This window comes from Capra hircus, chromosome 11 (assembly GCF_001704415.2).
Source record: "Capra hircus breed San Clemente chromosome 11, ASM170441v1, whole genome shotgun sequence".
NCBI classification, from domain to species: Eukaryota; Metazoa; Chordata; class Mammalia; order Artiodactyla; family Bovidae; genus Capra; species Capra hircus.
The window spans coordinates 66497897-66525886 of NC_030818.1; the positions used below are offsets into that span (position 1 = coordinate 66497897).

General features: G+C 42.6%; 1 protein-coding gene across 2 annotated transcripts; it reads left to right on the top strand.

The window, feature by feature from the left end:
- PLEK (pleckstrin) lies at window positions 1-27571 on the top strand. 2 transcript variants are annotated; one of them, XM_005686816.3, is made up of 11 exons: window positions 1-99; window positions 466-505; window positions 605-806; window positions 10974-11129; window positions 11365-11546; window positions 13303-13394; window positions 15636-15820; window positions 17465-17569; window positions 23352-23435; window positions 24269-24338; window positions 25687-27571. In XM_005686816.3, the coding sequence occupies exons 3-11, from the start codon at window positions 765-767 to the stop codon at window positions 25821-25823; spliced, it is 1053 nt and encodes a 350-aa protein (XP_005686873.1). In that variant the 5' UTR covers window positions 1-99; window positions 466-505; window positions 605-764; the 3' UTR covers window positions 25824-27571. The 2 variants fall into 2 exon arrangements, with proteins under 2 accessions (XP_005686873.1, XP_005686872.1); XM_005686815.3 differs by lacking the exon at window positions 466-505 and having other exon boundaries at window positions 6-99.

Here is a 27990-nt window from a genome sequence, read left to right on the forward strand (position 1 = left end):
GCTTCTCAGACATGTTTGAGTACTGGCTTCTTTTTACTGTGGGATTAACGTTCTGTGTGACACATGCTTCTTGCGCCAGACAGGAGACCCAGCACCCTGGTAAGGACGCTCCCTACTCTTTTGTCCCTTACCTGCTGTGTATCCTCAAGACAATTCTTTTATTCTCTGAGCACAAGTGTCCTTACGTCTTGAGAGTTTTACAAAGGAACAGTATACTGTCCCCTATGGGTTTCTTGTAACAGCTACATTAAATGAGGTCGGCTGAAACACACCTAAGAGAATACCTGGGACAGACCTTCACTTAATAGCAGTTGCCTTTATGTTCAACCAGACAGTTTTGAATTTCTTGGCATTTTTATTAAGCATTTTGAGGCTCTCAGGAATAATTCCTAAGCCAGGACAATTTCCATGAGTAGGACTTTCTTTTTCACTTTCGCCTTCATTTCACCATTTTTCTCCCTTTAGGAGAACGCTTTCCTTTTTGGTTATAGAAATTGACCCTCAGGTAAATATCCAACCCAACCGTACTTATGGTAAGTCTCCAACATTAGCAAAGAATGGGTTGTTTCAAGCTGCAGTTCCTTATTCTGATCTTCCACCCCAGTGAGGAGAAGAGGATGTGATCACGAGATAGCCCGCAGAGGGGAAATTGTGAAAGGGACCTCACTCTAGAAAAGCAGCCCACAACTGCACCAGCTCTCAGAGGAGAGTGAGCTTCCGAGACGACTCATCTGTGAGGGCACCCGGCTGTCTGTCCATCCGACATGGAGCCAAAGCGGATCAGGGAGGGCTATCTTGTGAAGAGGGTAAGCAAAGCGTCACCTGCGACGGTGACCCTGGGCATGGCCGGGGGAGGATTGGGGTCCAGCTTTGCACTCTCTGCCGCTGAAATAGGAGAGTACTGCAGGCTGTGGAAGGCTGTGGGGAGAAGCCAGTATGCATTCCACCGCCTTCTGGTTCTTAAAGGTGGAAGGTTCCACCCCAGGTGTCAGCATAGCCTGATTATGTGGGACTGAGAATTCCAGAATGCAGGGTCTGGAAATCCTTCATGATTTAGAACATCCTTTTCAAGAGTCATGCATGTGTGTTATGCCAGAAGACTCAAACTCTTCTGCTATAGAGGTTACTAGGAGAAACTACTCATTTGTTAGTTGAATTCTTCCTCCCCGCTTTTAATTTTTTTGGAAAGGAAGAAGAAGCGAATGATTAAAGATGAGCTGATATAGTGATACAGTAATGGTAGCTTATTTATCTTTTTTTTTTATTGGACTGAAATCTCTTTATTTGCAGTTCATAGTGAATTTGTATAACGTGCTGTTAAGATGGTAGGTAGATACATCATTTTAAAGGTTAGAAAATAGAGACAGGAGTTTACTCAAAAAAGCTTAGTTTCACTGGTTAAGCATCAGGAAACTGAATTTCATTAGCACTGCTGGTTTATGTTCTGATGGTGGGTGTGTGCTGTGTCATTGTGAATCTTCCCAGGAGGGTGAGTTCTCACGTAGGCTTGTTGGCATCCTGGGGACAACATCTTTATGAGTGAGTAACTCACACTGACCCAACTGAGCTGAGGGTGTTAGAAGTGAACCAAATTCAGTACATTCCTTTAGAGGCCCAGTTTTTTAATTGATGGAGTGCATAGTGGGACTTTGTTTAGGCCATTCATGGTTTAACCTGAATTTTAGCCCGAAGTGTTCTACTAAGAGGGGGTCAAACTGCTCACATTGCTGCCTGATTCCATTTTGATTTAAATCTAGAAGGGACCTTAGACCATCTGACCTCATTCCCTCATTTCCACAAGAGTAAGCTGAGACCCAGAAGCTGGTGACTGCTCAAAGTCACATGGCTGTGACAGTGTTGGGATCAGAAACTCACTCCCCATCTCCTGGCACTGAGCCTGTCTCCAGTACATTGGGATTTTCAGAGTGAATTTCAGAGTAAACCCAATTAGGGTTCGTAATATGTCTGTGGTTGTGAGAGTTACAAGTAGGTTCCGGAGAATAAATGAGCCCTCAGCTGGTATTCTGTCTCATTAGCCATATTTTGAAACATCCTTTGGAAAAGATGCACATATATACACAGAGGTGTATGTAGATACTTGGCTGCTGCTGCTGCTGCTGTCACTTCAGTCTTGTCCGACTCTATGCAATCCCATAGGTGGCGCCCACCAGGCTCCCACCATCCCTGGGATTCTCCAGGCAAGAGCACTTTGCAGTAGGCCCTAATAATCTCTTTGAGAACCAGTAATAATTAATGTTGCTATTTCTTTCCTGCTCGCTTAGGCTAGTATCCTGAAGAGCAGGTGAATGGAAACATTTTCTGCAAAGGTTTTCTGTTTGTTTTAAAAACAATTTAAGCATCTTGTAATTAAAATTGCTCTTATATTGTATACTTGTATTTTTAACTCTATAAATTAGTTTCTCAGAGAGAATAAGTGACTTGCCCATATCCAACAACTGATAAGAGGACAAAACCTGGAATTCGAACCCACGCTTGCCTAACTGCAAAGCCTACCACCATCTCGTTGATCCCAGGCAGCCTTCTGAAAGGCAGGTTTCCTTCCCCCAGCTAAAGGGAGGTGAGGTGAACTTTGCAGAGCCAGAGTGGGGCCTGGACAAATTGGACTGTGAGCAAGAGTGTGTACAGTGACCTCAACCTCTCTTTATCTCTGATTAGGGGGTTACTATAAGCATAAACATATTTTAGAGGTCCTTGAAAGCATACCACTGATTTGAATATGTTTGTAATCATAGCTTAAAAGAAGAGAGAGGAGCAGGTTATATGCAACCAATAACTTAGACTGCACCAAGTCGTCTCCCAAACTAACCTCATTTCTGCACAATTTATGGAACCAAATGTTGTTTCTATGACAACCATTCCAGCCATCATGTTGAATGGCAGGACTGATCCAAAGAGTGTATTAGGAATTCAGATGGCCTGTGAGGCTGGGGAAAGCACAGGATAGGAGTGGTGAGAGAGAGGACAAGGGACTTTTTAAGGAAAGAAAATGGCTGCAAAAGACGGAAGCAGAAGGAGAAAAGCCAGGGGCAAAACAGAGAGCAGGACTCAGTGGTCTCCAGCCAGCAATTCTTCCAAACTTTGTCTTCCAGACGCCATGAGATAATCCCTTATGATCTGCGCCCATTGAATTATCATTGTCAGAGTGTGGCCCTTACCTTGTAGCAGGAACAGATCTAACCATTTAATGCACTTTATGTACATATAATGGGTACAACTATTACCTTTACTTTATGGAAGAGGAAACTAAGATCTGACTCTCATGGATTGTAGCCTGCCACGCTCCTCTGTTCATGAGATTTCCCAGGCAAGAATACTGGAGTGGATTGCCATTTCCTTCTCCAGCGGATCTTCCTGATCCAGGAATTGAACCCACGTCTTCTGCATAAACAGGCAGATTCATTACCACTGAACCACCAGAAAGTAAGGTACAGAGAGGTAAAGGGCCTTGCCTAAGGTCACACAGCTATTAAGTGGCAGAGCTGGACTGGAACCCAGCAGTGTGATCCCAGTGTCACAAAAAGCCATGCCTAACCATGTTTTATGTGGCCCTCATGGGCTCACACTGCAGTAATTTTCTTTTCCAAAGTGCTGTTGTTGTGATGGGTGGTACCCAGGAGAACATTAGGCCAGAATGACTTCACAGTATTGCCTACAAAACTCTGTTATCTTATCTGCCTATACGGTTACCATTTTTTGAGCATCTACTATAAGCTGGATGTAAGTTATCAACCCTTTAAGTGTATTATCTCATTTAATCTTTGTAGTAATGGGAAATTGGTACTGTGTTATTTTCACTTTACAAGTGAGGAGACTAAGGTTTGGAAAAAATGAAATAACTTGCCTATGGTCATGTAACCCAGAAGAGACAAAGTTGAAATTTGAACCTAAATCCCTAAGACCCCAGAAACCATGCTGTTAAACATTTGTGTCATCTCTCTATTGCTAACATAATATGTTTTCATTGAGAAACTGTCCAACCTGGAAACGTTTATTTATATAAAAAAATATACTGCTGAAAAAATTAGTTTCCTTGCTTTCAAAGTATTCAAACAGGAACAAAATGACCATTGATTTGGGACATTACACCCGTGATGTCATGGATCAGACTGGATGGCTAAATGATGCAATCCATGATATAGCAGAAATAAGGACTTCATTGACTGTAACACAAACCTAAAACAGCATTTCCCACGAGCATGGGAGAATAGATGATACTGACTCACAGTTCTGCTTTAGTTCAATACGCAGTTTTGACCATCAAATAGTTTTCCTTTGAATTCTAGCTGTATGTCAACATGGGAAAAGAGAAGTTTGAGGAAAAGGAGAAGTGAAGGGAGGTGTCTGGGAGGGGGTTCCACACAAAATCAAGCTTCTCCACCTTTAGCAATGAGTCATGACTTCCTTCTGTGAAATTGTCCATGTGTAGGAAGGCCTGTCTCAGTTTGTGCATTATCACACTGACCTGGAGTTGCAGGTCAAGGTCACTCTCTCCCCGGTTAGACTATGAGCATTTTGAGAGTACAGATAGCATTTTGTTCATTTTTTTTTTTACCACAGTACAAAGGCAAATGTCTGAAATGTTCAGGCTGCTTTATCATCATTTGTAGAGAAACCAATTGACAGGGCTAAGGCTAATAGAGTTTTGGCAAGAAAATACACTGGTCATAGCAAACACCCTCTTCCAACAACACAAGAAAAGACTCTACACATGGACATCTCCAGATGGTCAATATCAAAATCAGATTGATTATATTCTTTGCAGCCAAAGATGGAGAAGCTCTATACAGTCAGCAAAAACAAGACCGGGAGCTGACTGTGGCTCAGAGCATGAACTCCTTCTTGTCAAATTCAGACTTTAAGTGAAGAAAGTAGGGAAAACCTCTAGACCATTTAGGTATGACCTAAATCAAATCCCTTACAATTATATAGTGGAATAAGGGACTAGATCTGATAGACAAAGTGCTTGAAGAACTATGGATGGAGGTTCGTGACCTTGTATAGGAGGCAGCGATCAAAACCACGCCCAAGAAAAAGAAATGCAAAAGGCAAAATGGTTGTCTGAGGCGGCCTTACAAATAGCTGTGAATAGAAGAGAAAGTGAAAGTGAAGTCGCTCAGTCGTGTCCGACTCTTTGTGACCGGGCTCCTCCATCCATGAGATTCTCCAGGCAAGAATACTGGAGTGGGTTGCCATTTCCTTCTCCAGCGGATCTTCCCAACCCAGGGATTGAACCCAGGTCTCCCGGATTGCAGGCAGATGCTTTAACCTCTGAACCACCAGCTCAAATTGAATAGAAGAGAAGGGAAAGGCAAAGGAGAAAAGGAAAGATAAATCCATTTGAATGCAGAGTTCCAAAGAATAGCAAGGAGAGATAAGAAAGCCTTCCTCAATGATCAATGCAAAGAAATAGAGGAAAACAAGAGAATGGGAAAGACTAGAGATTGCTTCAAGAAAATTAGAGATACCAAGGGAACATTTCATGCAAAGATGGGCTCAATAAAGGACAGAAATGGTATGAACCTAACAGAAGCAGAAGATATTAAGAAAAGGTGGCAAGAATACACAGAAGAACTATATAAAAAACATCTTCATGACCCAGATAATTACTATGGTGTGATCACTCACCTAGACCCAGACATCTTGGAATGCGAAGTCAAGTGGGCCCTAGGAAGCATCACTATGAACAAAGCTAGTGGAGGTGATGGAATTCCAGTTCAGCTATTTCAAATCCTAAAAGATGATGCTGTGAAAGTGTTGCACTCAATATGTCAGCAAATTTGGAAAACTCAGCAGAGGCCATAGGACTGGAAAAGGTCAGTTTTCATTCCAATCCTTAAGAAAAGCAATGCCTAAGAATGCTCAAACTACTGCACAATTGCACTCATCTCACATGCTAGCAAAGTAATGCTCAAAATTCTTCAAGTTAGGCTTCAACAGTACGTGAACCATGAACTTCCAGAAGTTCAAGCTGGATTTAGAAAAGGCAGAGGAACCAGAGATCAGATTACCAACACCCGCCAACATCCAGAGAAAAATAGTTGGGACTAGGAATTGGGGCAGAAAGCAAAGAAGAACTAAAGAGCCTCTTGATGAAAGTGAAAGAGGAGAGTGAAAAGCTGGCTTAAAATTCAACATTCAGAAAACTAAGATCATGGCATCTGGTCCCATCAATTCATGGCAAATAGATGGGGAAACAATGGAAACAAAGATAGACTTTATTTATTTGGGCTCCAAAATCACTGCAGATGGTGCCTGCGGCCATGAAATTAAAAGACGCTTACTCCTTGGAAGAAAAGTTATGACCAACCTGATAGCATGTTAAAAAGCAGAGACATTACTTTGCCAACAAAGGTCAGTCTAGTCAAAGCTATGATTTTTCCAGTAATCATGTATGGATGTGAGAGTTGGACTATAAAGAAAGCTGAGCCCCAAAGAACTGATGCTTTTAAACTGTGGTGTTGGAAAAGACTCTTGGGAATTCCTTGGACAGCAAGCAGATCCAACCTGTCCATCCTAAAGGAAATCAATCCTGAGTATTCACTGGAAGGACTGATGGCTGAAGCTGAAACTCCAATACTTTGGCCAGTTGATGCGAAGAACTGACTCATTTGAAAAGAGCCTGATGCTGGGAAAGATTGACAGCAGGAGAAGGGGACGACAGAGGATGTGATGGTTGGATGGCATCACCAAATCAATGGACATGAGTTTGAGTAAGCTCTGGGAGTTGGTGATGGACAGGGAAGGCTGGTGTGCTGCAGTCCATGGTGTTGCAAAGAATAGGACATGACTGAGTGACTGAACTGAACTAAACTGTAGAGAAACTAAAATGTCAGGGGTTCATATTAGAGTAACTTAAAATTTTTCTAATGAAGTCATTTTTAGACATTCATGTTAAGCAGGTTTTGAGGGTCTTGTGTGGGTTGTTTTTTTATTGTTATTCTTGCAGATGAGGCCCAAGTGTTTAGATGAGGATAAGGAATTAGAAGACTAAAGGCACAATAGGGACAATAGGTTTTTGGAACAGATGTGTAGCATCTGAGGATTGAAAGGAATGTGAAGTATTTTGATAAGTATTGAATTGAACTTCTCATCTGTGGCCTGCATTTCTTTTACTAATCTGTTCGCAAACACGCTAGAAGACCTCTTGTGCCAGGGAACTCACTAATTTGACTTTCTCCTGTAAGTTATGCAATAAACTGTTTTTTTTTCCTGAAACTTTCACCTGCTGGGACTTCAAAACAATTTAGTGTTTCACACCTCTGAAGACAGCCCTCATCTACTCTGTCTGTCCCCTTTTGAGCCCAAACTTGTGAGTTCCAATAATTCCTCAAGAGAGATGCCATTTTCTCTCTCTCTTTAAAAAAAAATTTCATTGGAGTATAGAACAGGCTTCACTTCATCTGCAACTTCGAGGTTTCCTGAGCTCGGTTTCATTCTCCAGTTATATCTATATGGTTAGTCAATCAGTCGTGCCAGACTCTTTTGTGACCCCATGGACTGTAGCTCTCCAGGCTCCTCTGTGCATAGGATTTCCTAAGCAAGAATACTGGAGTGAGTTGCTATTTCCTTCTCCAGGGGATCTTCCCAACTCAGGGTTCGAACTAGTGTCTCTGGTGTCTCCTGCACGGCAGGTAAATTCTTTACCCACTGAGCCACTAGGAAAGCCCCGAGGCATATCTATGAACAGAATTACAGAAACTAGGTAGGTTTTATCGGGTGCTTATTATATTCTGGATATTGCCCTCAGCAATTTACATGGATTATTTTAGTTAATCTCCCAATCATCCTAAGAAATATGTAATAGCATTATTTCCATTTGCCAGATGTAGCAAATGAGGTTTAAACATTCCTCAAGGTCACATTCCTAGAATGAGGCAGAGCTGGGATTTGAGTTTGGGCCACCTGTCTCCATGGTCACTACTGGTTAGGCTCCATTTAAGGTTAGAACCTTTCTTACTTTCCTATGCTTCTATTTATATAGCCCACAATTGACTTCACTCATTTTGACATCCCACATCAAAGTGCTGACTCATAGAGCTTCTTTTTGTCCTCCACACGCCAATTTCCCCAAATCTTCATATATTTTATAAATCTTTTAAAAAGATATTAAAGAACAAGATTATATTTTATTTAATTTGCATTTGCTTGAATGCTGTGGAAGCAGTGCATTTTTACATTTCCTGGACCCAGATGTTTCTTCTCTTGAAAATTGCCTGCTTGTATCAGTGGCCCATCTAAAAAAATGGATAGGGTTTGAATATTTCTTATTGATTCTAAAGGGTTAAAAATATATTAAGGATATTAATCTTTAATTATATGATAATTTGTTATAAATATCCACACCTTTTAACTTGTTTTTCAGTTGTTCAGCATTTTTGTTGTTATTGTTGCTGTTTATTCATTTGCTTTCTTACTGTACAAAAATTCAATTTTTTTATATGGTCAAGTATCTTGACCTTTAAGTTTTCTTCTTTTGGTGTCATTCAGTGTCAGACTTTTATGCGTGAAACTAGCCATTTCCATGGTGCTGTACAGTGACTCACTTGGAAACTTTAAATTTGATTCAGCACCTAAAACCTGCTGGTTCTGACACGTAATTGTATAGATTTTGACCTATAATGGAAGAAAGCAGACATGTGCCACATATATATTATTTATATGTATAAACCTTATATATGTACAGTATCATAAAACATATCTTTTATATATGATCATGCTATGATATGATTTATGATTTAGATATGTTTTATGATTGATGGAGTCATAGTCAGACATGACTGAGTAACTAAGTACACACACACATACACACACACACACGATTTTATACACACACGCACACATATATATGAGGTTATATATATATATAGCTGGCTAAGTTACCTAAAAATTGATTTAGATTCCAATATGACTGAATGGCAACCCACTCCAGTATTCTTGCCTGGAAAATCCCATGGACAGAGAAGCCTGGTAGGCTACAGTCCATGGGCTCACAAGGAGTCGGACACGACTGAGTGACTTCACTTTCACATGACTGAAGTTTATGTGAGACCCAGAATGGAGATGGCATCTAAGAGGAAGTAGAAAGAACATAAAGTTGGGCGTCAGGAGACCTGGATTCTAATTTTGGTCTCACGTTAACTGGTCGAGTATACCAGGCCCAGTTACTTAAACTAGCTTCAACTTTCTTACTTGTGTGATGAGGGTGATGGTAGGTGATACTAAAAGTCTTTCTAGCATGGACACTCTGTGATCACACTTCAGGGTTCGCTCTTGTGTGAGCACCAAGAGGGTTAAGGACAGAGAAGGGCAAATACAGGGATTGTGGAGGGGAAGTGCTGTCAGGTTACTCCAGGGAGAAGCTGGCAGATGCAGAGAGTGATGACCCAGAATTCCATCATCCTAACCTAACTAGCCACTACCAAGCCTGGAAGAAAGTCCCCGCTTTATAAGCTCTCCGGGTTTCTCTTGCTTTTACCAAAGTCAGCCTCCTCAGTGAACATAAAGGCCCTGAATCCCAAATGACACCCTCCTCTGAGTGAGCAGACAGACCTGAGGCTACATCTGACTTAGGAGTGCACAAGCTCATTTGAACAGTTGGCTGCGTAGTAGTTTTATTTAAACTGTCTACAGAGGGACTGCAGTGTTGGCTGACTTCTCGTTTTATGCCAGTTCCAAGGTCAAAAGCCCTGAGTGACTCTGGCATTTATAAATCTTTATAGGTGTGAAGTAGAATCTAAAATTTGAGCCTTGACAGGCATTTCGGCAGTCATCTGGTCCAACTTCTACCCCTAGCTCTGTGAGTAGATCTTTCACTAGTTTCAGATACTTGATTTTTTTAGACTTGTCTATGTATTTCCCTAAGAGCACATCTCAAATTTTAATATGTAGTGTCTGACCTTGCCCATTTTTTTTAAATGGGAAATATCCAGTGTTAGCATGAATAGTTATTCTGCCTGTACAGAAAAGAGATAGTGTGTTTTAATTAGAAACTTTTTTTTTTCAGTAACTAAAACAAAGGAAACACTTGGACCGGCAAAATGATAGTTCCATGAGTATTTATCTTCATTGCATAAATAGTCTTCCTTTTGGGCAACTGGACCTTTATATAGAGGCTCTTGGTATTTTAAGATAAGCAGAAGGATCTTCTGGGAACTGGTTGATAATTCCATTTTTGTGATAGTCACGACAGGGTGACAATCAGGAGTTCAAAGATGAGAGGCAAAGAACCCTATTCTCTTCTTTTTCCAAAGTCCTCCTAAAGTACAGACAAGAAAGAGAGACTTCCTAGTCAGAATGGTTATCTGTTACTAAAGGCGCAGTTGGCATCAACCCAAACTGAAAACTTTTAAAGTAAGAATTGACATGATAGCATCATGCTGGCGTCAGAGACCATTCTGAAAGTGATTTTCATCCCTCCTAGCCATGCCTATACACAAGGCTGTGCTCTGAGTCTCTTCTTGACATTCATACCCAGATAAAATCTGATTAGACCAAAGGATGGAAGTAAGCGGAGCTTCCATGCTGCCATTAATGGCGCTTTTCCAGTGAGTCCAGCTTCAAGCACCAGCGACTATGCAGGCTGCGTTGGCACTTGAGGAAGATCCTTTTGCCATCCTTAAGTTGAACTGAAAACAATGGGCAGCGTTAGGAGCAGAAAATACGCTGCAGAAAGTCAGTCTGAAATGCACAAGAAGGAGAGGTGAGATCCATACAGTATTCCCTTGGTAATGGCCCAGGAGAGGCTTATGGGCGAATGATAGATGTGTATACATTTTATATTAAAAATTTTAAAGAAGTTCCAGAAGAATGGCATTCCCCTTCTCCCCTGGTCACACAAATGTGGATCGCTTGTATCCACACTGGCCAAAGTTAGGCTGTTTACCGAGCCCTGTGGCATCTGCAGAAGAGCTTTAGAAAACATCCTTACCCGAATCTTTCTGTTGGCATCACAGGGGAGCATGTTCAACTCTTGGAAACCCATGTGGGTTGTATTGTTAGAAGATGGAATTGAATTCTATAAGAAGAAGAGTGACAACAGCCCCAAGGGAATGATTCCCTTGAAAGGAAGCACTCTGACTAGCCCTTGTCAGGACTTTGGAAAAAGGATGGTGAGTTGATGTAATTAACTGTGAAGAATACCTTGTCAGGCGCTGACCTTTGCATAGGCTACTAATTGAGCTTCCTGGGCCAGTCCCTCTCCCCACCACTCATCCTGAACCCTGGGCATTTGGGTCTTTCTTGGCTAAGCATTTCCAGAATAGGGTGGGCTCAACTCCTGTGCTTCATAAAAGCCCTCACCTCCTTGAAAGGAGTCATTCCTAATGGGATGTGTTTTGATTTCAGTTTGTGTTTAAGATCACTACGACCAAACAGCAGGACCACTTCTTCCAGGCAGCCTTCCTGGAGGAGAGAGATGCCTGGGTTCGGGACATCAAGAAGGCCACTAAATGCATTGAAGGAGGCCAGAAGTTTGCGAGAAAGTCCACCAGGAGGTCCATTCGACTGCCAGAAACGATCGACTTAGGGTGACTTTCTACGTTTACTTTCCTTCACTCTTCCTTCCTTCCACCGCACTCCGTGAGGCAATCTCACAGCAGACCCTACTCCAAGGCCTGCTTCGGGCACCTTTGAAGGCTGTACACACCCTTACCCGTCCTTAGTACTTTCACTTGATGTACTAAGATGTTTACCTGGCTCTGAGGGAGTGATCATGGTGTCTCCAAAGCCTAACAGCTGAGGAGAGGAGGCATGGGAATTCCCTCATGTCTGTGTAATCTTTGCAGAGGGAGGGACAGGGAGAAGGAGAGGTAGAGAAAAAGGAGGCAGGAGAGAAAGAGATAATACACCATTGCATTTATAAAGTAGCTATAGTAAATTACTCTTAAAAGAAAGCTTTGGGATCTATACATAGGTAGGAAAAGATAGAAGCTATGTGTTCAAGCACGTAAGGTTTTTCAAGTTCAAGTTCACATATTCAGCAGGAGTGAATATCTCTCCTAGGCAGAAACCATTTGTGCGCCAACCTAGCTTAGTGACCTCTGATGTTGACTGGTGATAGTTGACAGGTGATAGTTGTTGCCTAAAGGTTGATATCACTTAAGTCCCTTTCTTTAGGAATGTCTTTATTTTTTACTGGTTTTTGCTTTTATGTGGCACGTACCCTGTAACAGGAGCTCTGCCAGGAAGAATTTCATATTGACTACTTACAGCATCCATCCAGGATTCTGTTTACTAAATGCACGGAGTCCCTAGGAGGAGAATAGAAAAAGCCCCATACACACCTAATGCAGGATTTGGCAGGTCATAGGAGTTTGATGAAGTTTGTACACTGAGCTTAGAGAGAATGAGCGCTTTCTCTCACCAAGAAAGCTTTCTGGTAAAGACCCAAGAGGAGTTGCCTAGTCCAGCTGTAGCTGCTGGGTGGGTGGTCCAGTGACAGCATTTCTGGCCACAACTGTCAGAGCTAAGTGGGAATGATGTTTGTGCTACATGGAGCCACAAGACACACAAAATCGTTGCTTGCATTTTTTCTGATAAGGGTATCTTTATTATTCAAGGACAAAAATGAAAACATCTCACTATTTTGTTTAATCTCTTACAAATTCTAGGATAAAGAATAAGTTTAGTCAAAACATTCACTTTCTTGGGACTTCCTTGATGGTCCACTGGTTAAGACTTCACTTTCCAATGCCAGGGGTTTGATCCCTGTTTGTGGAGCTAAGATACCACATGCCTTGCAGCCAAAAAACCGAAATGTTAAAAAAAGAAGCAATATTGTAACAAATTCAGTAAAGACTTTAAAAATGGTCCACATTAAAAAAAAACCAACACTTTAACCCCTTGTCACTCCCCCCTACACCCCACCAAAACACGTTCACTTTCTTGGTGTCAAATGTCTACACCAGATGGTCTCTTAAAGGGCACAAAGAGCTGGGACATGACTATTGAGGCCTGAGGACCTTTAACCTTTTGACAGCTAACTGGGGACAATTCTCCATCTCAGATACTAAAAGTTAAATCAACAGAATTTAGTGAATTGAAGAGCTATTAAGTACCTTCCCAGTACATTTTGCTGAATGCCGTGCAGGTCGCAGGGTTCATGCAAGTATGAGCTCTGCCTTCTAATGACCTATGTATGATCCAGTGGAGAGATTAGGCTCAGGTTTCACCTGGGGACGGGGAAGCCTATACTCAGGGCCAGCCCCTCCAAGCTGGCGAGTCCCAGAGAGGACTGGCCATACTGAACCGCTCCTGCTCATCCATGTGTTTTCATCTGTGCAGTGCCTTGTATTTGTCTATGAAAGACACTGAAAAAGGAGTAAAAGAACTGAACCTAGAGAAGGACAAGAAGATTTTCAATCACTGCTTCACAGGTAAAAGGCCTTGTGGGTCTGATGTGGGGCTTCTGGGGCAGGCAATATGGAGGTCTCGCTCAGCCTTCAGTGTGTGTAGGGGGATGTGGAGCGAGGTGGGGGGGTTTGGTGTCATGGAACACAGACCGATGTACATTATCATTGGACTTCCCCAGCATGGAAAGAGAAAGAAAGGTAGGCCCATACTTTGTGGTTCAAGGTAAAATCTTAGAAGTTCTAGCTATATTCAATCAAAGGGTCATTTTTTTGCCAGAAAATGGCAGGATGTTGAAATAGACACAGAGTTGAGCAGGATGATAAATAAGAATCAAGACACCTAATGTTAGATTTAAGTGACAAATTAGGGATGTCTGAGGCTGAAGGCAATGGCACCCCACTCCAGTACTCTTGCCTGGAAAATCCCATGGACGGAGGAGCCTGGAGGACTGCAGTCCATGGGGTCGCTGAGGGTCAGACACGACTGAGCGACTTCACTTTCACTTTTCACTTTCATGCATTGGAGAAGGAAATGGCAACCCACTCCAGTGTTCTTGCCTGGAGAATCCCAGGGATGGGGGAGCCTGGTGGGCTGCCGTCCATAGGGTCACACAGAGTCGGACACGACTGAAGCGACTTAGCAGCAGCAGCAGCAGCAGCAGCAGCAGCAGCAGCAGAGGCTGCGTAGTGTTTTGTTGTTGTTCAGTTGCTAAGTCGTGTCTGACGCTCTGTGACCCCATGGTCTGTAACATGCCAGGCTCCCCTATCCTTCACTATCTCCCAGAGTTCGCTCAAATTCATGTCCAATGAGTCTTTCTTAAAAGAGGTCTGTACTTACCTCCCTACCTCTTTTACAGGGTCACTGCAAGGATTAAATGCAGAAATGCAGTATTAATTAGTTTTTCCTTCCAGAGAAAGAAAACTGGGCAAAGCCTTTTGTATATGAAATTCATGAAAGGTGCTCTTATCAACTAACTGCTTGCATTCTTGTTTCAAAGATGGTATACCTTACTGCTTTGATGACCTGGGGCCTCTTAAGTTGGCTCTTTGGTTGGCTATATTTGTACAGTATATATTGTAGAGCAAGGGAACTATACTCAGTATTTTGTAATAACGTATATTTAATAACATAAATATATATAATATATATAAATGTTTGAAAGAAATTTGTTTTATTTATTTACTTTTATTGAAGTATGGTTGAGTTACAATATTGTGTTAGTTTTAGATGTATACATACACACACACACATATATATATTCTTTTTCAGATTCTTTTCCCTTGTATGTTATTACAAAATACTGAGTATAGTCCCCTGTGCTATACAATAGGTCCTTGTTGGTTGTACAAAATATTTTTAATACAGAGCTTCATTGTAGACTGCAGTTGGTGGGTCAATTTCATTTTATTCTCCTCACAGTCCTCCCTTGATTCAGAAGGCTGATTGAATGACTTCTCAAGGTCCCTGCTAGACCCTGCAAAGGTGTGGCATTTGATATAAGGAATGGCATAAAATTCTAAATTAGGACATACACATACTAGCACATGTTGTTTTCTGCTTAAAAACTTGCAACAGCTCCTCATTGCCAAATTCTTAATGTACCATCAAAGCTCTCCCCACCCACCCCATGTCTTCCTCTCTCTCCTCTTCTTTTGTCCTCTTCCCACCAGCCCCCAGCAGGGATTCCTCATGCCTGTTTGAGTCTGTTCACACTGCTGCTCCCTCAGCTCCTGCCCCCCCCTTGGCCTCTGCCTAAGCAAATGCTTGATAAACATTGTCACTTCCTCTGTGAAACAATACCCATTGCCCCACCCACCCCTCCACGCCTTTCTGCAGATTTGACACAGCAGCTCCACTGCGCTGACCCCACAGCAAGGCACTTGTTACAACACTTACTCATTACCCAGATCTTCCTTTTAGACGACCCCCCACACACCCGCCCCCCGGGGCCTCTCCAATAGCCATTACTGAATTTAGCTCTCAGCAGAAGTTCTGGGTCATTAATGGAAGAAATGAGTGGGTTAGTAAAAAGCAATTTCTTTACACATGCATTGCTCCTTAAGGAGCATGTAGATGTTTTTTTAAACTGTTTACATGGTTCCTTTTGTTTCCAGGTATCTATCTCAATAATTTCATTTTTCCTTCTTGGAGTAACAGGGAAGATGAAACAAGTAAGACACTTGGGTGCTCTGCAGCTCTCTAGGGAAACTGTGCCTTGTTCTTCGAAAAAGAGAGTTAACCTTCTTTCTGATGGTCCCATCCAGGTAACTGTGTCATTGACTGGCTTGTTTCCAATAAATCTGTTCGGAACCGCCAGGAAGGCCTCATGATCGCCTCCTCCTTGCTCAACGAAGGGTACCTGCAGCCCGCTGGAGACCTCTCCAAGAATGCGGTGGATGGGACTGCTGAAAACCCTTTCCTGGACAACGCTGATGCCTTCTACTACTTTGTGAGTGAGGGAGCTACCCATCTACTCCTCCGGGCATGGGGGTGGACCTGGGTGGGTTCTAGGTTGATTTCAGTTCATATCTGCTGCTGTGAAAGAAAGCACCTATCCCTCTAGCTTTGGTCCACATCCTTGACTTGACAGCCGTCCCTCTCCATAATGCCTATCACATCCAGTAAGTTAGTCTAAAGGAAAATACTGTTTACTTGAATAGTTTTATTTTTGTTTAAAAATTTGCTCTATTTATTTCTATTTTAAGCAAGAATTTCTTTTGTAAAAGCTTATTAGGCCCCAGTACATGCCAGGTGGGGGCTTCCCTGGTGGCTCAGTGATAAAGAATCTGCCTGCCAATGCAGGAGATGAGGGTTCATCCCTGGGTCGGGAAGATCCCCTGGAGAAGGAAATGGCAACCCACTCCAGTATTCTTGCCTGGGAAGCCCCAAGGACAGAGGAGTCTATGGGGTCATTAAGAGTTGGATTTGACTTAGGGACTGAGAACATGCCAGGCACCCATTTAGTCAAGTTGCTCCAGTAGTGGAGGGAAAAATAACCGGCAAAATTATGGCCCCTGGGAGTCCAAATATACATTGAAATATGTGGCTCAATACAAAGTATGCTCATCCTATTCCTTCCCTCTGTCATCATGGGCACCTCCAGTGGCATGCTTCCCACACACGGGAAACACTGTATGGTACAACATGGACTTAATCTTGGGTCACATGAACATCTGGCAACAGTGGATTTCTAGGGGGATTCTGGCAATTTTGTTTCTATTTGGGGTCAGAGCACAAAAGTAAGGAAGCTACTTATAAAAATGAAGTGAATGTACCAAAGAGAGTTTCATTTCACTTTGGGGAAGTTCCTCTGTCAGAATTTTTTTTTTTTTTTTTTTTTTTTCAGAATTTCAACCTGGTTGTTTATAGCTATTTAAATGTAGGACTCTAAAAAAAAAAAGTAGGTCTAAAAATATCGAGCACAGTGGCTTGTGTGATTCATTGGTCTTGTTTAGCTGAGCGAGGCCCAGTTCCTGCCTGAATTCAAAGGATGTGGCTGGACCTGAGCTCTTGGTTTCTTAAAGTTGGGGAGCTGAGTGGCAGGGGGCATATGGAGGTTATGTTGTATGCACAGTGTCTTATAAACCAGCCCACTCACTTTCAGTGGTGTGGCCATGAGGTCCCCAGAGAAGGAAGGCTTAGAAGGGAGAGCTGTGCTGAGCTAGACTTCCAATACAGCTTGGGGAACCCAGGAAAATGAAAGTATATTGATAAGATCATACTTGCATGGAGACAAGGGAGCATCTAGCAACAAGAAATAACCATCCAGATGGGACTTCCCTGGTGGCCCAGCGGTCAAGACTCTGTGCTTCGACTGCAGGGAGTTCTGGTTTGATCCCTTGTCGGGAAACTAAGATCCCACGTGCTGCATGGTGCAGCCAAAAAAAAAAAAAAAAAGAAGAAGAAATAAGCATCTAGAAACAAGAAAAGTGGGGAGGGGAAACAAGCTAACCAAGGATAACCTTTAACATTCATGTTGGGATGTGAATCACAGGGAGAAGGAGTGGCTAGAGGGAAGAGGGAGACGAAGGTGGTATAATTAGCACTATGCCTAAGACTGGAAAAATAAACTGGTTCTTTGGTTCCCCAACAGCCAGACAGTGGGTTCTTCTGTGAAGAGAATTCCAGTGATGATGATGTGATTTTGAAAGAAGAATTCAGAGGAGTCATTATCAAGCAGGGATGTTTACTGAAGCAGGTGAGTGGTCACTATTTTCTACCCTAGGCTTTCTCCCTAACCATGCCCTTCGTATTTTATAGGATCAAATGGTGCTTTGTATTCTATAGGATCAAATGGTATTTTTTTTGTTTGGTGAATAGTCAGCTAGAGAATGAAACTGACCTAGTGACAGAGAGACAAATAGTTAAGTAGATGATCAAAGTGGCATTAGGTCAGGAGGATTGTGGCAGGCAGGGCAGAAGCACCTAAAAATAGGGAAATTTCTATCAATGTTTCAGGAAAATGCTGACCTTTTCATTAGTTGGAGGATATCAGTTGGCAAAGAGATGCCATCCAAAAGACAGAGATGTTTCACAATGAAAGTTCTTCCACTGGCCTATCCTTCCTCCCCACAAAGTAACCAGGAAATAGAAACAAGCTGCACCCAGAAGAGAAGCATCATAAACCACTGAGAGCAAGGAAGTACCATTCCAGACTGTGGGTAGGTCACAGTGAGACCATACCCAGGCCAACTCTGCAGGAGCAGCAAAAGATGAAGGTCCAGTCCAGTCAGAGGGCATAGACTCAGTCATTATCAGGTATCATCAGGTACCGGCCACTGTCAGTCTGAGAGACAGGGGCTGGGGTGAGCTGAAGAGCTCTGGTCAGTTACCAAGTGCAAAGGCATGGGACACCAAGAGGTAAGAGAACCCAGTGGCTGGAGCTGAGTGAGGAAGCCAGGGTCAGCACCTGGTAGAGAAGAAGCAATTGGAAAACAGGAATATTCAGAGTGAAACAACTGATGCTGGTATATGTTGTCATAGAAGCCTAAGTTGCTTTATGAGGCCAAGGTCTTGCCCCTTGTGACTGTGCCATGAGCTGTCTCAAAGGCACTGCTCTGTATATGTTAATAAAAGAGAGGATCTGGCTGCTGCAAGATTTCTGTGCATTGTGTATAGATCTCATGGGACTGAGAGATTTGACTTATCTCATGATAGAAGCCTGAACTTCTGAGTAAAGAGGGAAGAACCAAAGTTGAGCATATATTTGCCTTCAAAAAGGAGAACTTTGGGTTGACTAAGTATAGATAGAGATTTTTGAGTTTCACTAGAAGTAGAGCATTAATGTGGAAAACTTGCCTTCATATTATATTTTGAGAGAACATGGTCCTAAGAAATAAAAAAGCCATAGTTTAGAAAGAATTCCAGACTATTCTCATAACTTGTATGCCCACTGACTAGATTAAAGAATGAGCAAAGGAGCAGGGTCAGCCTCACACAGGGTAGGTTCTGGAGGTTGCCCGCAGGCAGAGTTTGCACATCACCTGCTTCCCCATTGGTTCTGAAAACTGTTTGTATGTATATGGCTCTGGTCATAGGCTGTTAAGGCAGGAGTCACTTGGAAAGGAGTTTCACTATTTCCTTATGATGTCTTCTATAATTCTATGCTACTATCAGCCATGAACGACTTTTCTGGACTTAGTTGATCTGACAAGCCTTAATTTAGAGTGGATCCCTGAGAAAACTGAACATGAAGATTGAATAGGGATAGATGAAGTCCAGGCTGGACTGGAGTGAGGTCTGGGCAAAGGATGCAATGGAGATGCTGGATGGTCAAAAGTCGGCTGAGGGTTGTGGTTTGAGTGTGTTGAAAGTAGGGGGACTAGATGCAGGCTTACTCTTCTATTTTTCTTCAGCTTCTTTACATGGCCTTTGATAGGTACAGGTCAGCCTTCAATAGCTCAGGTGGTGTACATTTGAATCCTCCAGGGATCTGTTAAAATTGCACCCCAGGCCAGTTAAATCAGAGTCTCTGTATGTTACAGGTCCCCAAGAGGTTCTGGTGTGTGGCCAATGTAAAGAATTACAGAGCTAACCATTTTCTTAAAAGTTAGTTTATCAAAATATTATCAAAATATCACTTTAAATAGTCATAAACCTCCTTGTAACATGAAGAAAACACTATTTTTTCATTCAGGAATTTTGTTCTTTTTCAATATTCCCCCCACCTCTAATTTTTAGGGGAGGGAGAGGGAAGAAAAACCTCTTCTACTTGAATTGATAGTCCCCCTTTAATGTTTCCCATCCCTTATCTCAGTGGTTTATAATCCTAGCTCATAGCAGGATCATCTGAGAGATTTTTGAAAGTCTTTTTAAGTACCAAAAAAACTAATCAACCCTATGGCTTCTGTTGTGAGTTAGCCCAGGTTACCTGGTAGAAGCCTTATCTCAAAAAAGGGCACCTGTGCTCCACACTTCATAGGTGGGAAGTAGATGCATCCACTTGGGGGTCAGTCCCTACCCTCATTCTACCCCCTTCACTGGTTCCAGAGGCCTTAATTCTGTTTGGGGGACATAGCCAGTTTGAGGATGAATGATACTGGATTATATTCAGGATAATCCTTTTTATATAATTCATTCTGTGACTATGATGAATAAAATACCTCATTTCTCAAGCACATGTAGATTCTTTGATGAGAAAGGACAATGTGTTATACATATTTTTCTTGTATCTGCTGCAGAGTTCAGCATCCTTCTTAGTCTGTAATAGACAACCAACATTTTTAGAGTGAATTAAGTTGAATGTAAGTACACCCGTTCCTCAGTACCCACAGAGGACTGGTTCTAGGACCCGCCATGGATACTGAAATCTATGGATGCTCAAGTCCGTTATATAAAATGGTGTTGCACAAAGAAGATGTTGACAGAGCAGCAACAATTCTTGGAAACCCCAGCTGTGCATGTGTTCCTTAAAGTGCCTCAGGAAACACTCATCATGTGCCAGTGAGGACCTCAAGACAATGTGGTAGTTGGCCAGGCCTGGCTGATTTCACATCCTCCTGCGCCTTCCTCTTCCACTGACTCCTGAGTACTTGATACTCACCCAGTGATTGTGTAAGAGAACATGATTTGCATGCCTGTAGATCTGGAGAAAATGGTGTGGGGCAGCAACCTTAGTGTTCTTAGCCTATGGGTAACACCAATTAAGGCAAAGAGCAGGGACTCGTAACAAGAAATTTAGAAGCTGATGCTTTGCAAAAGCCGTATAATGTTGCAGATAGAAATATTCTGTTTTCTCCCATATGACTCTGTGGTGTTCTTGGCTCCATCCTTCAGGCAAGTAGAGTGTTCTTTGGAGATGAGCTCCTTGACCAAATGCTCTGCCAAATAACTTAAACCCATTCTTGAAAGTGCTCTGACCTGGTGTTATGAAGGAGACATTGTTTGCTAAAATCACAGACGTTCCATTGCTTCCTATACAAACACAGTGAAACACTTTGGAAGCTTTCTGTATGTGCCTCTTAATACGTGGTGCTTCAGAAATAACACAGAATATTCTTCATGTTGGCAACATGGAAACTATATATTTTCTAATTTAATATTTTTAACTTCTGGAGTTAAAAGTCACTTGAATTTACTGTAGGAAACCATAGAATCAGGCTTAGCACAACATTTTAAACAGCTACTATCAGCTAATTGAAATAGCTGGGTAATTCAAGGCAATTACAAACATAAGAATTGGCTCCCACATGCCAGACGCAGTGCTGGGCATGGGAGGAACAAAGAGAAACAGACACAAATCCTGCCTCAAAATCCACAGTCTAGACAATGTCAGTGTTTGACATTGGAAGAGTCAATGGTTCTCTAGGGAAGGGCCAAGTCCTGTTCTTCCTCATTGTGTCTGTAACAATCACTACTGCTTCCAATTTCCATTGCTGCTCCCTGTTGTTCAGTTCAGTTCAGTTGCTCAATTGTGTCCGACTCTTTGCAACCCCATGAATTGCAGCATGCCAGGCCTCCCTGTCCATCACCAACTCCCGGACTTCACTCAGACTCACGTCCATCGAGTCAGTGATGCCATCCAGCCATCTCATCCTCTGTCGTCTCCTTCTCCTCCTGCCCTCAATCTCTCCCAGCATCAGAGTCTTTTCCAATGAGTCAACTCTTTGCATCAGGTGGCCAAAGTACTGGAGTTTCAGCTTTAGCATCATTCCCTCCAAAGAAATCCCAGGGCTGATCTCCTTCAGAATGGACTGGTTGGATCTCCTGGCAGTCCAAGGGACTCTCAAGAGTCTTCTCCAACACCACAGTTCAAAAGCATCAATTTTTCGGGGCTCAGCTTTCTTCACAGTCCAACTCTCACATCCATACATGACTACAGGAAAAACTATAGCCTTGACTAGACGGACCTTAGTTGGTAAAGTAATGTCTCTGCTTTTGAATATGCTATCTAGGTTGGTCATAACTTTTCTTCCAAGGAGTAAGTGTCTTTTAATTTCATGGCTGCAGTCACCATCTGCAGTGATTTTGGAGCCCAAAGAAATAAAGTCTGACACTGTTTCCACTGTTTCCTCATCTATTTCCCATGAAGTGATGGGACCGGATGCCATGATCTTCGTTTTCTGAATGTTGAGCTTTAAGCAAACTTTTTCACTCTCCTCTTTCACTTTCAAGAGGGTTTTTAGTTCCTCTTCACTTCCTGCCATAAGGGTGGTGTTATTTGCATATCTGAGGTTATTGATATTTCTCCCGGCAATCTTGCTAATTTTTGCTGGGATTGTTGTAATCATTTCTTGATGGTTTTCTTTCTACCTTATTCTATTTCCCCTGGCTTTATCTTTAACCCCTAGCTGATCCATCCTGTATGTTGTCACCATATTAATCTTCCTAAAATGTTACAGTAATCTTTTGCTTCCAACTCAAAAGCTGTCAGTGACAACAACCCCTGTGTCTTATTTTTACTGTCTCCTTCCACTTTTCCAAACTTGCTTCTGCTATACCTGCCTTCTAGCCTGATGGTCTTACTCATCAGGGTCTGAATATGCCTTAGACATTCCCATCACTGCTTTTTTGTTGTCAATGGTCTTCCCACCTCTTTCCCACCCATCTAACTCCTGTGTGTTCCACATGGATAAGTGAAGGTTTTTATGAGGCTCTCTTTGACATGCCAAACCACAATTATATATCTTTCATTTAAATCCTTTGAAACTAGGACCTACTGAATAGCACAGGGAACTATACTCAATACATAGGGAACTATATTCAATATCTTGTAATAACCTATAATAGAAAAGTATCTAAAAAAGAATAATATACGTGTGTGTGTGTATAACTGAATCACTTTGCTGTATACCGGAAACTAACACAACATTGTAAATCAACTGTATTTCAATGAAAAAAAAACCTCAAATGAAGTATCCAAACAATAAATAGTAAATTTAAAAAATCCTTTGAATCTGTATATATGGAATCTAGAAAAATGGTACTGAAGAATTTATTTGCAGGGCAGCAGTGGAGAAACAGACATAGAGAATAGACTCATGGACATGGGGAGAGGGGAGGAGAGGGTGAGATGAATGGAGAGGGTACCATGGAAATTTACATTACCATATGTAAAATAAAATGAAAAATCCTTTGAGAAACTCTTATCTATAAAGATTATGTGATTTGGACATTTGCTATTTTATATTTCCACATAGATTATAAACTCTTTGAAGAGCAGGGCCATGTCTTAAATCTCTTGATAGCCCCACATTACCTAACGTAGTATGTTATGCATAGTGCTGTCTTGTATGATGCTAAAGCTGCGAGATGATCTTAGAAATAATTTGACCCACAATTTAATAACATCTAAATTGTAAGTTGGTTCTAGTGCTATCTCTGACAAGGCCTGGGTTGTGACCTGAATTCTCCTGGAGATAGAATGTCATCTTTATTTTTTTTCTTCTTTCAATTCAGCAAGACTTATCCTGTAGGGACTATGTGTACTGAGTGAGACTAAAAACTCATCCTTCCTTTTTCTATGTTGATCCTGGATATAGGGCCATAGGCGGAAGAACTGGAAAGTGAGGAAGTTCATTCTGAGAGAAGACCCTGCCTATTTGCATTACTACGACCCTGCTGGGGTGAGAAACTGTGCTCCATAAACCCTCCCAGTAGAAGCTTGCGCTGCTCCTAATCACGGGGCTGCCAGGGACCTTCCTGCTCTGCTCCCCTCATCTTCACCCTCCCTCTTCTTTTTCCTCATCCTCCTCTACCTTTTCCAACCCCTTCTTATTGCAAAGATCTGAGACCTTAGGCTTGGGGCCAGCAGAATCTCAGGGGATGGAAGAAAATATCATTATATGGTCATTTATTTGATCAACACAACATAACTTTTTATTATTTATCCCAAGATGATATTTTCAGAGGAACTCAACCAACTCAACGCTGTGCTCTTGGTTTAATGTGCAAAAAAGTGATAATTCCTCTTCTAGGCCTATTTTGATGAGAGCATCTTTTGAGCCCAACCATTTAGGCTGTTGACTATTCAGAAGAGGGCTTTTTCCTTAGTAAAAGTTGAGTCATGTCCATCTGGGTTGGGTCCTCAGCTTCTGCAGGGCTCTCTTGATTCCCTCCTATGAGGGTTCTACTACTATGTCTGTTGCCTGGGGCCAAAGGACTCTGGAAACACCTGGCCGTTCTCCAGCGGGAAGATGATTCGGCTACCCTACCTCCCGCAGCTGTCACTTTCCTCCAGATGTGAAGCTCAGGTTGACTTGCATCTCCTCGTCCAGCTCCCCACTTCCCCGCTGTGTGAAGTGGGAAGAGGGGTGGAGGATCCAGAACGGGTTCCCTTTAATCTCCTTCCGCTCTTCTTTAAACCACAGTGAGTCTGTGTGGCTTTTGCACCCAGAGGATCAAGTATACGCCTATATTTTACTTTGGAAACATAACGAAGGACTCCTTTCTCCTTTAGGGGGAAGATCCCTTGGGAGCGATTCGCTTGAGAGGCTGTGTGGTGACCTCAGTGGAGAGCAACCCAGATGGTAAGAATGAATTTTGGGGGGAGAGAGGTGTGTCTCCCCGGGCTCCCTCCCACACCTGTGCACCCTGAGCCAAGAGCAACCACTCCCTCACTCCCTCCCTTACTCAGCCATGAATGAATTCACTGTCTGAAAACTCCAGAGAGACCCAAAGCGTTCTCTCTCAACTGCTGTCCTGGCTGTCTGGGTCTTGGGGAGCTGTAGTGGTTTTGTGGGTGCCTTGAATAAATGCTAGCACAGTGCTGAGAAAAACCTGTCACCTCAGAGTCGGCTTGGGTGGCGAGACTTTTTACCTCCTCATGCCTGTGATGGAGCCCAACGTTCCTCAAAGTGCACCTTTACAGAATAGGAAATGCCCCACAACAAGAGGAACATTTGTGCCGGGAGGCAGTGTGGGGAACAGGAAGTGCTCTGGGGTTATGTTAGTTAGGGGCACAACTTTGAGTGAGTTGCCTAACTAATCTGGGTTTTGGTTCCTTCTCGGAGAATGATGGAGTCCTACCAGCCGACCCTTGGGTCCTGATCACAAGTCTATGACTTGGTGATGAAATGACCGTCTTCTCAGGTGTGGGAATGAGTGAGCAGTGTCAGCAGGAAGATGCGGTTCAGACCCCCAGACCCTGGTTTCTCTTGTCATTTTGGGCCAGTGATGCTATAGAGGGGGACTGGAAATGCTGCAGCTGCAGGTGCCTAGATTCTAACTATTCCTCGATCTGCTCCCTCCTGTCTCCCCTTAGAGTCATCCTTCACTGTCAGGGTGGGCAGTGTGCTTCTTGTTGATCTGAGATGGATGTGTTTTGAGTCTTGTCACAATATCGGCCAGTTTTCTGCCTTCTGATCTTTCAGTAGAGATGCTGACTTAGCGCTTGATAAAAGCTAGTTTAGACTACACTGATGGGACCAGTGGCACATCTTTTTTTTTTTAATTTCTTTTTTAAGAAAACTAATATTGAGGTCAGCTTTTGATTTATATTTTGAGTGGAGGAAAGGTATTCACTGGACACTATTACAGGTTACTCATTATACACTGTGTGCAAAAATGAGAAATTTAGTTTGCTTGTAAAAGAAAATGTTTCTCCTTGAGTGTTATACTTACTTCTTAAACACACAAACACAATCATACTACATACCGGTCTGTATAAGTACTATATATATATATACACCCATATATATATATATATAAATCATACATATATAAATGTACAAGCATACAATAATGGTAAGTTTGAAAATCACATTTTATTTCCTTAGAACACTTGGAAAATGGGGATTTCATTGCTTGCAGAAGGAGGGCAAGCTAGGTGGCTTTTCTGGTGCCCATGCTCACTGTCATCACTTTCTCTCTCACCAGGCAAGAAGAGTGAAGAAGAGAACCTCTTTGAGATCATCACGGCTGATGAAGTTCACTATTTCCTGCAAGCAGCCACCCCCAAGGAGCGCATTGAGTGGATCAAAGCCATCCAGGTGGCCTCCCGGACGGGGAAGTGAAGACACTCCCTCCCAAGGGAACCACATGGATAAGCTCAGTCCAGGGCCTGGCCACATCTGCAACAGAAGGCCCAGGGGTGGGATATTGTCATCCTCGGGGGTCCTGGATGTAACTAACCACATGCTGCGTGATGTCCACCCACACTGACCACATCACTCGCTGAAGACTCTCTGCCACTCTCTGTGTCCCCTGGGCAGACAGTGCCAAGCTGTGTGGCCTAGGGATGTTGCTTACCCTCTCAGGCCTCAGGTTCCTCCTCTGGAAAATGAAGGAGTTGAACTAGGGGAGACCTGTCCTCCCTAGCTTCAAAAGCCTGCCAATCTAATACCCATGGCAGGGCAGCTGGAGTCCCTCCATGACCAGGTCTTGGCCTTCAGAACCTGAAACAACTGTTCCCTTTAAAGCCATTGCCCATCTGTACTAAGAGTATTAGCATAAACCTCTTTTGTTCCCTTTTGCTGCCTTCCCCTGCTCTTGGCACAAGTTCATGTATCAACACCAAGGAGAACCCTCTTCTTCCTTCTTTGTCCTCACCAGAAACTTCCCGACAGCCAGTACTGCAGTGGTGGGTTTTAGCTTGAAGCCTTGTGACTTCAGTCTGGAAAGTTTTGTTTTCTGAGAAAAAGACCCGAGGAAGCTAGGAGTAGCTGAGGGTCCTCTCCTCTCCCTGAGGCCTCCCAGAGCAGGTGTGTTGCACTCTACTGGGGGCTGGTCAGACAAGAAGCTATCTTTGCCTCTTTCCAGAGAGCATTTCTAATTTGGAGCAGGAACTCCAAATCTGTGAGATTCTGTTTCATTTGAGTGTTTACAGAAAAAAGTGGCCAGAGGGGTATTCTCTATGGGGTCTCTGCTTGGGTGAGGGGGCTGGACAGCTGCCTGATTGAAATGTCCCTGCCCCCCACTTCAGCTCTAGAGGGTGGAGGGCCTAGATCACAGGCCAGCAGATGGGATGATAAGTTTATACAAAGACAGCTCTGAAAGGACTTAGGTTTAGCTTGCAAATGGAGGTGGCTGTCACATCACACCGTGCCTTCAGTGCTCGAGTTGTTGAGATTGTGGTCACGCCTTAAAGTGTGTGCTCTAAGCACAAGCTGTCCCATCTCCTGCTTGGCCGTCATCATTCAGAGGGGTCTGATCTAGATTCAGATTGTGTACCTGTTTCCAGTTTTTTAATTTTTTTTTATCCTGTCTGCCAACTAATGATTCTAAACCAAAATTGAGAAAGAAATTAAATATGTTTGTGAAGGTGTATTTTCCAACTTTCAATGTTTAATTTTAAGGCCCTAGTGAGGAAAGAAGAGTAGAAATTTCTTGATTTTAGCAGCTCCTTCTCCCCTCCTCCAATTTCACACAATATCCTTGAGGCTACTCTTACCCCCAGATTGTTTTCTCATTGGCCAAGAGGTGAAAGACTGCCCTTTCTGTGATTCTTTAGTAAACTGTATTAGAACATGCACAGTAGTTTTTCTACATTTAGTGTTAGAAGTATTTATTAACATGGAGTCAATTTTAAGTTTTGAAATAAATATTACCGTGTTGAGTGTCATCTCAGTGTGATGACTCTGATGTTTTGCCTGTCTCTAGTGACTCTCCTTTTCTACCACCTGCTTTCCCTTACTGATTTCCACACCATCTGTCACCTACCAAGTCATCCCAATGGCTTTAAAATTGTTTTAAAAACAAAGTCAGTGTATTCTAGGGAGCAAGATTATAGGGAAAATAAAGATAAGGCTTTGGAAATAGAAAGATATATGGACAGCATATCTTTCTGTTCCTGAAACCTTTGTCAGTGATTAAAAAAATGAATTACTTGCATTATACACTTTTTTCTTTTCTTTTTTTATTTATTTGGCTGCATCGGGTCTTAGTTGTGGCATGTGGGCTCGTCACTAAATCATACAGGATCTTTCATTGTAGCACTCAAACTCTAGCTGTGGCCTTAGTTGCTGCTCAGCATGTAGGATTTTAGTTCCCCAACCAGGGATCAAAAAAACATCCCCTGCATTGCAAGGCAAATTCTTAACCACAGGACCACTAGTGAAGTCCCAGTAATTTTTAATTTATGAGAATTTGATTATAATGTTTAGGCAAGCAAAAGAGTCCATACATGGCCATTACCTATTAAGAATGCTGAAAACTATTTACATTAGGGGGAAAGAAGTTTCT

Coding starts and splice junctions, on each gene's coding strand:
- PLEK (XM_005686816.3), top strand. CDS start 765: ATGGAGCCAAAGCGGATCAGGGAGGGCTATCTTGTGAAGAGG. Junction 15,821..17,464: donor CTGATGCCTTCTACTACTTT/GTGAGTGAGGGA, acceptor GTTCCCCAACAG/CCAGACAGTGGGTTCTTCTG. Junction 24,339..25,686: donor AGTGGAGAGCAACCCAGATG/GTAAGAATGAAT, acceptor CTCTCTCACCAG/GCAAGAAGAGTGAAGAAGAG.